Source organism: Sceloporus undulatus, chromosome 10 (assembly GCF_019175285.1).
Source record: "Sceloporus undulatus isolate JIND9_A2432 ecotype Alabama chromosome 10, SceUnd_v1.1, whole genome shotgun sequence".
NCBI lineage: Eukaryota > Metazoa > Chordata > Lepidosauria > Squamata > Phrynosomatidae > Sceloporus > Sceloporus undulatus.
The window spans coordinates 13,204,665-13,215,845 of NC_056531.1; the positions used below are offsets into that span (position 1 = coordinate 13,204,665).

At 43.1% G+C, this 11,181-nt stretch overlaps 2 protein-coding genes across 9 annotated transcripts in view; one reads left to right on the forward strand and one right to left on the reverse strand.

Annotated features, from left to right (window-relative positions):
- KNTC1 (kinetochore associated 1) overlaps positions 1-2,874 on the forward strand; it is a 39,547-nt gene extending 36,673 nt beyond the window's left edge. For all 5 annotated transcript variants that reach the window (XM_042442174.1, XM_042442177.1, XM_042442178.1 and 2 more), the window contains exons 58-63: positions 145-199; positions 544-607; positions 829-958; positions 1,939-2,028; positions 2,126-2,198; positions 2,628-2,874. In XM_042442174.1, coding sequence (XP_042298108.1) covers positions 145-199; positions 544-607; positions 829-958; positions 1,939-2,028; positions 2,126-2,198; positions 2,628-2,701 — 486 coding nt within the window. In that variant the 3' untranslated portion in view covers positions 2,702-2,874. The remainder of the gene's footprint in view (positions 1-144; positions 200-543; positions 608-828; positions 959-1,938; positions 2,029-2,125; positions 2,199-2,627) is intronic.
- Positions 2,875-3,791: 917 nt separating this feature from the next.
- On the reverse strand, positions 3,792-11,170 carry VPS29 (VPS29 retromer complex component). Of its 4 annotated transcripts, none has more exons than XM_042442184.1 (5): positions 11,025-11,170; positions 7,499-7,510; positions 5,578-5,769; positions 4,751-4,986; positions 3,792-4,183 (listed from the first exon to the last, which is right to left on the reverse strand). In XM_042442184.1, exons 1-5 carry the CDS (start codon positions 11,025-11,027, stop codon positions 4,066-4,068), a joined length of 561 nt encoding a protein of 186 aa, XP_042298118.1. In that variant the 5' UTR covers positions 11,028-11,170; the 3' UTR covers positions 3,792-4,065. The 4 variants fall into 4 exon arrangements, with proteins under 4 accessions (XP_042298118.1, XP_042298116.1, XP_042298119.1 ...); XM_042442182.1 differs by lacking the exon at positions 11,025-11,170 and adding an exon at positions 8,977-9,012; XM_042442185.1 differs by lacking the exon at positions 7,499-7,510.
- Between the last annotated feature and the right edge of the window lie 11 nt (positions 11,171-11,181).

Sequence of the window (11,181 nt, forward strand, 5' to 3'; positions counted from 1 at the left end):
ACTGTAGCATTGCCATGATGAAGACGATGATTTAACTTGAGTGAGGAATCCATCAATGGAAAACCCTCTCCATGTTTTCATATTCCACTAGCCATCATGTATATGATTCTCAAGTATTTTAAGATCTATTTGAACTTTCCACAGATTCCAAATTTCAGCCGAGCTTGGCAAACTGTCATTTGGACGCCGTTTCTTTCAGGTCAGTTTTGCTTTTTCTGTGTGTGTCTCATTGCACGACAAAGTTAACACGTGCAACTGGGGTATGCTTTAGGCAGAGCTATGCATGTTTCACACAGGCCATTGAAGTAATAGGGTGGTTGGGTGTCAAATGCAGCATCGTGGGGATGTTGGGATTTCACACCAGTAGTGCCTGAGCCCAGTGGCATTGCAATATTCACACTTCACAGAGGTGAGCAGTTTCTCTCTTTTGTGTACCGAGAGACTACAACCACCTCTGTCCAGCTGAAAACCAGTGACCTGTGAAGCTAAACAAAATATATTGTGAAGAAACCATTTTGTTGTGTCTGTTTTTTGTTTTAAAAGCTGCCTCTCCATCAAGTCCTAGTCAGTTGGAAGCATACTTGGAGTCTTTCAGGTTACTGTTGATGTAAGTAAGTAAAGACGCATCTTCTGTGGCATAAATGTAATTTTCTGCTCCTGATAAAGGTACATGAGGTAGAACTCCAGGAAGAGAACCTTGAATGCCTTAAGGAAAACAGATGTTTTTATATACTTGTACAACTAACTCTCATGCCATTTAAGACAGGGCTTATTCTGTTACTCTATAAAAGTATGGTAACAAATGTTGGATGTCCTCCTTCCCAAAAGGTGTCCTGTCCCGATTCATCTCGATCTCATTGGGATTGCAAAGCAGTATGCCCAGTTAGAACTGCCCGCTTTGGCTTTAGGGTGTCTATTGCTGATTTTGCAGCCTGAGAAAAGAACTCAAGCAATTTGGGTGAGTAAATATGCCCTGGCAAGTGTAGTCCTTTTCTATCAAACTGCTCATTCTTCCAAATAGCGGGTATCTTTTTTTGAATTAGTTGGTGAAGCTTCTGAGAATCCGATTATTCTAAATCCCTCATGAAAATGCATATCCTAGGAATCCATAGCACACAACATGGTAGTTAAAGTGGAATCTAAATGCTATCATTGTGTAGTGTGGAAGGGACCTTAAATATTTGTGTATCACAGCAAGAATTCTACATTTGCAAGTTTCCAAATTTAGTTTCCTGACATTGATAAAGAAGGTTTATGTGGTGTCTAGCCGCCACCTGGATGCAAAGCCCATCCTATCCTTTCAAGCTACCCTTATTACTTGTTGATTCAAAATATTTTAGTCATTGATTTAACTAAACATTCATAAAATGTGTTGGTTCTTTAGTTCTGTCTCTCATTTATTAAGTTAATTCTGGAAATACTAGTACTAGAAGTTCAACTTAGGTCAGTCACTTCAATCAAAAATAAAGGCAATGTCATTGCCCCTTTTTTGACTTGAGAATTTCCAACTGAATTGATGTTAACTAGTTAATTTTTCTGAGTATCTCCATAAACTACATATTGCAGAGTTCATTAGATCAAGCCAGGACAAAGTGGCCTAAAACCGAGGTACAGTACCTGCATTGTGCACACATTGCAGCTATTTTGTCACAAACCTGACAAAATGCTTCAAGGTCTTTTTCTGGGTTGCCTCTAAGTGATGGTCCCCTATTTTCAGAATTATCTCCCTTAAGAAGTTCATTTAGCACCAACTTTTGTCTGTCTTCACTTTCTGCCAGGATGTATTATTATCTTTTGCATACTTTTAAACATTTGTTTTAACTTGCTCTTAATGTTATTTATATTGTATTTTTGTGTTATTGATGCAATGTTTTTACTGTTTTGATGCACACGGAAGAATAAAGGTATAAACGATTTGATTCTTTTGATTTTTGACAGGGATTCCTGGCCTCATGTCAGCTTGAGACGGTTGTACAGCAGGTAGAGGAATACATGAGCCACGGTGAGGTAGCTGCTTTTGCTTCACAGGTATGATACTTTCAATCTCTTTGGGCAAAATAAGATCTGAGAAAGTTGGCCCACAATCTCTAGATTTAACCTAAATAACTCTTTTGTTACTTTCTAGATTAGGCATTTGATTTTGAACTACAGATCAAAATCTGAAGACAGTCCTGAGAAGATGCAATCCCTAGGGAAAAGTGAGTGATCACAGACTTTTTCTTTCTTTTGTGTTGGGTGGACAGAAAATGCCCAATTCTGCTTTGTTGATGTATATAGCTTGTGTCACGTGAATGTGATGAGTTTAGATAGGTAGTAGTACTAATAACTTTGTCAGCTGAAAGAATAGGAAGAGGATACTTTATGTGCTTTTTAAATAGACGAGGAATGCAAAGAAGGCTGAGGAAGAAGCAGGAGTTCCCTAGGTTCCAACAGACCTTTAGGCCATATGACCCCCTGGCAAGCAATAGGTGATAACTCATTCCATCTGGGCTCCTTTCTGCAGTCTGAAAATGTACAGGATCCCAGTGGGATGGGTTGCATTAGGTCTGTATGCATGTCTTAAAGAGCATTTGAGTAATACTGCAGTGTTTGATTTGATCTTTTTTTAAAAAAATATTATTATACAGCTTACCTTCCACAAGAAATTAACATTAAGGGTGAAAACCAGACACAACAAGCAACCAGAACCCTCACTCTGTAAAAGTTGACGCTGTCAAGTCTCTGAAGTCACTTCTGAAGATCAGTTATCTTTGTTCCAGTACTTTAAATCCTATTTTTCACTATCCCTATATATCTGTCCGGAAGAATGTATCATTCTGTTATTTCATCAATGGCTGGCAAGTCCAGAGTTCAATAAATATTTTATTTACCTTCTAAGGACTTTCAGTCAATACAACTTTTCAGGGAAAGCTACATTCCACACACGATCTAACCAATTTCTGATAGATTAGTCCTTCCGATATTACCTCCCAATAGCATAGAAAGTTATTTATGACTTAGGTCTTTGTTAGCCTCCCTGAATATGAATAAGGAAGCCCTTCTATTATGTATGATTTGGTTTGTAATTTTCTCTGATGAGTCTGATCCAAAACTGTTCCAACACTGGATCAGTGAGTGATCTGTGTTGAAAGGACCCAAAATGTTCACCTCTTCAGCACTTGAGAAAGTTTCTGATTCATTTTGAGTATTTTAACAGGTACCATCTGTGCATTATTTTTACCATACTTTCTTTGTACTATCAAAATTATTCATATTTGCAGATGCCTCTGACTCATGATAGCCCTCCATGCTCTTTTTCCAACAACAGTGATAGAACCTCAAGGCATACAGGTTGCCCCTGCGTTAGGTCCAGTGGAACATACCACTGTGTGTAAATGTTTAGAATTAGGCCACATATATACCAAAATGTGCACTGGATTGTGGCCTAAAGGAATACATGCTCTTCAAGGAGGCCTCCTGGTTGCTGGTACAGTATTGGGTAGACTTCACCTTTCCTGCCCAAAGGAAATGTGTACTTTTCACATAGTGCAAAATTCAGATGTCTTCTAAATCTACAGGCTAGATGTAGCTTACTGTTACCACTATGTTGTTTTTATAATGTGTATATGTTCATTTAGACCCCTGGCCTCTTAATGCTACTCCCTCTAATTTCAGCTGCTGATGTATTTCCTCTTTATTTCTTCACAATGATGTTTTTATATAAAGTTAACAAATTTTTTGAGTCTTTGAAGATTAATTTACTAAATGATCACAACATGTTTATCCTTTCAACAAATTTAACTGTACCAGAACAAAGTTAAACAAGTGTTTATTTTAAGAGCAGGAAAGGTTCATGTGAACACACAACTTTCTTGTGCACTTTGAACAGTATTTACAAGCAGTATTTAGGCAAGGAAAAGAATCAAGCCAAGGCAGACATTATAAGAAGCCATGTACTCTAAACGTGCTTGTCTACAATAAGGCAAGACGAATCAATTCATAAGCAAATAATATTACAAATACTGTGGACCTCAGGGTGCCTACTGGGGAAAAGAACCAGGAGACCAGCAAGTAGAAAGACTTGCTTTAAGATTTCTTGTACTCGATTCTTTCTACTTTGACGTCATCACCAATTAGCTGATAAACATAAGTAACGACAGTGGAAGCTTGAATATCCATCAGCACAAAAGAAGAGATGATATTGCTGTGGGGAGAAATTTGATTTTATTAACTACTTTTAAGATACACAGTTAAAGCCCCTTTGATTCCACTGGAACCTGCAACTTCAGAAAGTCCAAGGGATCCTTCCCTTTCTTAAGCAGGGGGACAGGTGTTTGCCCCCCAAAGGCCCTGCCACCTTTGGTGTCACCCATTTGCAGCAGGTCTGAGACCCCCTCTCTTGAAACCCAGCTTTTTATTCAATAAATGGTTCTAATGATGCCTGTTTCATCTTCTGCTACCACAGTGTTACATTCCTTCACCCATCAAAAGCACAGCAAAACACCTTGGCACCCCATTGAAAAAAAGTAATTTAAAATCTTGACTTTCTTTCAGTTACGCTCAAAGATCTCTCTACATACTGATTACACAGACGAACATGGCTATATCTTTGAATTCTAATTATTCAGCAATACTTAAGTCTACGTAAATAGTACAGTTCAACAATAAAACCTCATGATCAGAAGTGGGCAGCCATATGTACCTCAGTCAATTTAATTGGCAGAATGTAAACAAGACAGCCAAATCGCCACCTAAATATCATGTAACTCACTTTTCCAAAGCACTGTATGCTCCTGTTGCCGATCCAGGGTTGATATAGAACTTGTTTTCATGTTCAAATGCCTCAAATTTGTGTGTGTGCCCCGAGATCAGGATGTCCACATCAAACTGCCTCTGGAGTAGTGCCAGACTCGCCACATCTCCCCATGGAATCACTTGATGGCCATGGATCAGTCCAATCTTAAATTGCCCAACAGTTACAACTTTCTGTTCAGGGTAGTTCAAGTTCTAGAAGTTAAAGACACTGCATGTAAGTTACTCATTCATTTCCTAGGAAAATGCTGTCTTGCATTCATACAGCAGCACTGTGCCATCTTGTGTGCTCAGAAAATTAGGTGAACCAAGAGACTGGTCCTAGATTTCAATGTGCCAGGTAAATATAGTGCATACATATAGACACACCGTATTCCCCACAAAGAAGCTACCTCTATGTGACAGATTTTCAGGGCAAATAATTCCTTAACAAATTAGGGCCGGCATCCTTTAAGTGACATACACAAGTCTATGTTCAACATACACCTCCATGCTTCTTTTTGGTTCTTGCAGAGATCAGTATTCTCTTCCTCCACAACAACCAAAGCCTCCCAGTACTCACTGTTTCAGTGCAATGGTGTCCCCTTCCACCACCATTAAGTGGCTGGTAGATAGTGGGGGAAATTGGATAAGTAATTGGTCGTGTCCTTATAGACAGATACAGATTGACTGCATCATCTGCCAAAACCTCTTCATGTTGTCATCACTGTCAGTCCACCTGTAGAACTTCTACACTACAGTGAGTGATAGATACACAGAACAGCACAGATCATAAACGCACCATACCTCATCAAAATCCCCTCTAACCACATGAACATCACCAGCCAGGGTCTTGAGATAGTCGTAACTCTCCTTTGTGCAGAGGTTTCCAGTGCAGAGAATGTGCTGAATCTTTCCTGGAACCAGTAGTTTCTTGAATTTAGCTGGCAGACTGTTGCAGCGGTGAGGGATATGAAGGTCTCCCAACACTAACACCAACTTACAAAAGGGAGAAAAGATATACTCAGGTCTATGATTTTCAAGACACTTCCATTTATGAACAGATTCAACACAGTGCTGAAAGCTAGTAAGTGTTCATGTCTAACACCCAGGCAGCCCCATAACACTTCAGAAGAGTTGCACTTTTGTTGTGATTTGTAATATTTCTTTCCAAACCCTACAGGATTTGGGTAGAAAAAGAATAAACTGTTTTGATTCCACTACATATACAATGAAGGCCAATGACACTGCATGTGACTTCATTCAAGCAATTTCTTTTTTTCTCTGAAGACATCACAGTCAAGTTGTCCCAGGTTTTTTTTTTTAAATATTTTCCAATATAGATGTCTCCTGAGCAATAGAGAGACTCAGAGTTGGAGGGATGCTGTAGACAACTGAATCCAAATAGCAGCAGGAAATCCAGAGGTAAAACATGTCTGGAAAATGGCTGTTCTATCTCCGCTTGAAGACCTCTTCTTGAGACAGAGGTTACTACCCCTCTAGGTCACTGGTCCTATTGCTGAACTGTTCTTGTTAAAAGGTTTCTCCTAGGATTCAGCTGAAATTTATCCTCCTTTACCTTAAACCTATTAAAACTCCGAGTTCCAGATTGTTGCAATCACATTACATGTGAGTCAGATGTAAATAAATGTGGGGTGCCATAGGCAAACTAAGCAGTGACTGCACCAGGGTGAAAAACCTCCAGGTGTTTTGGACTACAGGTCCCACAATCTTTTACCACTGGTTATGGGAGCTCAAGTCCAAAACATGGGGAAGGCCAAAAGTTCCATAGCCTCCGGCTACTTTGAGCCCTAGAGTATCCTACCTTCAGCAAAAGGAAGTGAGGATATATACCTACCTTTGCCTGTTAGAAAGATACAGCAACCATCCAATCCTACTCACTGACCATAAGAATGTCAACTTGTATGGCCAAAGTGCTAACATGCAACAAGCCATTGACAGGCACCCATACAACAGGAACACAACCCCTGAACCCTGTTATCAAGGGTCTTACCTCAAGGAATCTTTGACTGCCCCGCCTAGGAACCTTGCATGTCAAACAGGAGTCTGGGCAACGTTCAAAGGCATAGAGTATTCACATGGGGCTCTGGCTGAATCTTCAAGGCAGGGATGGAAATCATGCGGCCCTGCAGTAGCTAGACTGCAACTTCCATCAGCCCTAATCAGCCATGCCAATGACAATGAATACTGGAAACTGGAGTTCAATAACATCTGGAAAGCCTCACGATTTCCATCACTGGTGCATGCTGTATGAACTGGGAAATGCACCCAAAAGCACTGCCTCTTTGCTTTTGACCCTCCAGACATTTTGAACTTCAGCTCCCAGAATTCCTGACCACTAACCATGTTGGCTGGGAATTGAAGTTCACAACATGTGGAGACAAGAAGTTGATAACCACTGCCCTAGAGTACACTTCATACTCCCCTGATGCTGCCAGTGGCAAGGAATACTGATAATATCAGAAGAGCTCTTATTCTGCTCCTTCTATTGAGAAACCACTGATATGCTTATATGGGGAATGTCTTAGTTTAGATCAAAGCACCTGTTAATGCGAGAATTCAACTGCACCCCTGAAAGTTTAGGTACTGCACCACCTGCAGGCAACATGCCTTTGTCCTTCAAATTTATTGAAGTCTTTTAGCAGCCACTAAGAGTTGTTACCTACCATCACCAATGTTAGCAAGAGGCCAAGATGAACAAACTTACTCTGTGCCCAGCCTTATTGGATGAAGAAGTTGATTGCAGACAAGGGGGCGGGGATGGAAAAAAACAGGGTGAGACATGAACAATGTTAAATCAAAAAGGAAGCAACAGAAAAGGAAACATCTCAAGCCAAATTAATAGGCAAATCAACAATGAAATTTGAAGGTTAGAAAAGGATATGTTAAATAAATAAATAAATAAATCTGATTTATGCAACAGATGCCATAAGGTCGAATGGAAGAGCTTTTTCCAGCATTACCTGAATGCAATGGTCATGATCATTCTGGGTTTCCGATGTGCCCGCAAGCCTTATCCCCCTTCCTTCCCAAGGCCAGGGGTGGGAACTTCTGCATGTAAATCAGAACTCCCTGTGTGCAATAACTTCCCCACATTGCCTTCAGTGGAAGAAAGAGCTGTGCCCGTGTGGAGATGCCAGTGGTATTGTTTAATACGCAGCGCCAAGATCAGTGCTCATACAAGACCTCCAGAGGTACATGAGAGCACAAACATCACCTTGACCATTCATTTCAGAACAATTCCTCACATACGTCATTTTAGATCACAACCAAAAGCACGTTTCTGTAAGAACTAGGTTGTAATTCACAATACTGTCTTTCTTGCCCTACTATAACCAGCCCCTTGCAATCACAGCTGATGTAAACTCCCTCCACTTAACCCCTTTGGTCTGGATGCTGGTCCTACCTTCCAAAAACCTCTTTTCCAGAGAATGGGGAGGGCTGGGGTCCCATCCCCTGTCACTGGAAAACTTATCCTGGCACCCCTTGGGGGTCTCTTAAGATTTCACCAGGCATTGTTTCCAGGTCTTCAAGCATATATGTCTAACCATATGGGCCAGAAACTTGTCCTCCACTGTGTCCTAGTTTAGGGGGAAATGCAGGATACAAATCAAAGAATGCCATTTTCATTTATTTTTTTCAATTCAGTTTTTATAGAAACAAAGCAGATTTTCAAGAGGCTCAAGAACTGTAGTCTCCACATTTTCTGGATTTTTACAGAGACTCCACACAGAGGCTGACATGCTATTAGTGATTTATGTGCACATAAGTCTTTTTGGATGGGGTGCCGAGAAATCTTGCTCTTGTGCTCCATCCAAAAACTTCCCACACCTGGCAACCATCAAACCCTAAGGTGGGCTGCTGCTGCTCCTTCTCACCAGAGGGAAGGGAAGGCCATTCAGACCATGAAGATCTGGCTGCCCTGAGCTCCTGGAAGAAGAGAAAGGCAGATGCACTCCACTTGAGAACACACCCTCATTTCTTCCCAACTAAGCTGAGACCAGGTCCTTCTCTATGGTCTGAATTGTCTATGCTCCTTGCCTCCTCTCCAGTAAGCAATAGCAGCAGGGTTTGACAGTTGCAGGGCAGCGACAGCATACAAAAACGTGCATGAAGAGCTATACACACACGTAGGGTCTGAACTATACGGCCTAAGTGCTGCAAAAACAGTCTGTCTTTGCTCACCTTTTGCAAGATGCTATGCATAGCTGCTGCAGTGTGAAACTACCTGTAAGGAACAGAAAAGCTCAAGCTGTCTACTCGAGACTAAACTACTTCTACGAGGCATAAAATCCCCCTGCCCTAAGCAGCACTGGCACTTATTTTCCTTCCTTCCTTCATGACTCCCACCAGAGTTGCATGCATTACATCCAGACAGAGGACACCCAGGCCATGGTGGCTCATTGCATGGATTCATCATAATGCTTCCAAATGGTTAGCCAAGCATCATTATATGAGAGAGGTTATGCCATAAATACCATGAATGCAAGTGAGTTGTGTATGGCAGGAAGGCCATCAAAATTACTGTCGATGTGCAGCAGGGCAGAGTCAGAAGAAGCAAAGTCAAATGTTGGGAATTCCTAACGGATGTCAAATTTGCTGGGAAACTGATCTGGCAAACAAATGGCTCATGGAGATAACTGCCATTTCCCCCCCCCCAAAACCATTTCGTATTTATCCCCCAGGTCTGCAAGTATATTCCACGCATATAAAAACTAGTCCTTCACAGCAGCTAGGAACTGGGAACTTCCATTGAACCAAAAGAATCAGTACGTTCCGAATTGGCCCATTCTTCAGACTGAAAAGTCCTGTTGGGGGGGAAATGATGGACTCGCCCTCCCCCCAAAAAGCATTAGGACACTGGTGATGTGCTATACATGACACAGTGAGGCAGCTACATCATGGAGGTGCTTTCCGATTCTCTGGGGACAAGAAGCAGAGGGCCAAGGTTGGTCAGGGTTTAAAGCCAAGCATTGTAGCATCTCTTTGCCCATCTGCCCACCAGGGTCTCAGGCAGAGAAGGAGCTTTCCCCTTCTTGCCACTGAAAATAACAAGGACTGAATGTAGGACCATCTGCACCCAGGATGGGCAATCTAGTCCGGAGCTACAGCCCCTGTGCAGTCAATGCACTGGACTATAGAAAGACAGTTCGTTGGGCTTATTAATGGCAATGAGGGTATTCAACCAAGGGATTTCTTGACTAGGTCCAAACAGACAGGCCAAATGGAGCAGCTTTGGGCCACTTTGGAGATGGCGCACATGTCCTAAGAGGCCGCAAGTTGCGCTAAAGCCATGCTCTGGTCTTAAGGCTCCATGGGACAGAACCCTGGAATGTGTAGTCCTTGTGAGGCACTGGCCGGGCTCTTGTAAAGCTACAAATCCCAGGACTCCAGAGGATGGAGCTTCAGCCCTTCAAGTGGTGTCACCCTGCGTCATTTCTACGGCGGCGGTGGTTGTGAGCCTTCCCAGTTGTTGCTGACTTACGCTGACCCTATCCTGGGGTTCTCTTGGGAAGATCTGCCTTGGTCCCCTGAGGCTGAGAGAGTGCAACTTGCCGGAGGTCACCCAGGGGGTTTCAGGGCCAAGCTGAGTCCAGCCATCGGCAATCCGGTCTTCCTCTTTTCTGACCGCCTTCTGCTTTGCTAAGCATTACGCAGCCAAAGTACGGCAGCCTCAGTTTAGCCGCCGCAGCTTCCAGGCTGAGAGAGTGTGACTCGCCCAGCGCAGGTGTCCCCGAAACCTGACCCACATTCGTGACCCCTCAAGGGTCACAAGTGGGAGTTTGGGGGTGATGGGCTCGGCCTTTTCTTCTTCACCCATGAACCATATAGATCTGTAGAAACCCCCCCACTTCAACTGCTGCTGACCCACAGCCAGGCTGTTTGGGGATGATGGGGACTGCAGTGCTGGGTTGGGAAAGCCTGCAGTACCAGGGCTGATCCACATAGGAGAGATCGCTCCAATGATCTCTTTTCTGGCTCCAGGCTGTGGAATTCTGGGAGTTGGAGTTTGTTGTGGGCCCAGAGCTTCTGGGCCTCACAACAAACTCCAACTCCCAGAATTCCACAGCCTGGAGCCAGATACAGTTAAATCTCTGCTCTGGGTCCCACAACATACTCCAACTCCCAGAATGCCACAGCCTTGAGCCAGATAGAGTTGAAGCGGGGCCAAACCGGGTTATTTCTCCCGTGTGGAGCTTCTATTCCCACCTCCTTCGCCCAGAAGCACTCACCATCTTGGCCCCCTCAGCGCCACTCCTCGCAAAAGCCTTACTTTCCGCCGCTTCCGGTCTCCGCCAAACCCAAAGTCCGGAAGCGGAGTCGGTCAGGCCCCACAATGCACCGCGGGGAGGGAGGGCGCCTGTCAGAAGCCGGGTGGGCGGGGCTCGT

What these genes read in the sequence shown, in the direction of transcription:
- VPS29 (XM_042442182.1), bottom strand. Translation starts at nt 8,997, where the DNA reads ATGCATAGCATCTTGCAAAAG. An exon ending in TTAGAGGGGATTTTGATGAG is followed by an intron (nt 4,987 to 5,577) that starts GTATGGTGCGTT and finishes TTTAACTTCTAG; the next exon opens with AACTTGAACTACCCTGAACA. An exon ending in GCATACAGTGCTTTGGAAAA is followed by an intron (nt 4,184 to 4,750) that starts GTGAGTTACATG and finishes TTCTCCCCACAG; the next exon opens with CAATATCATCTCTTCTTTTG.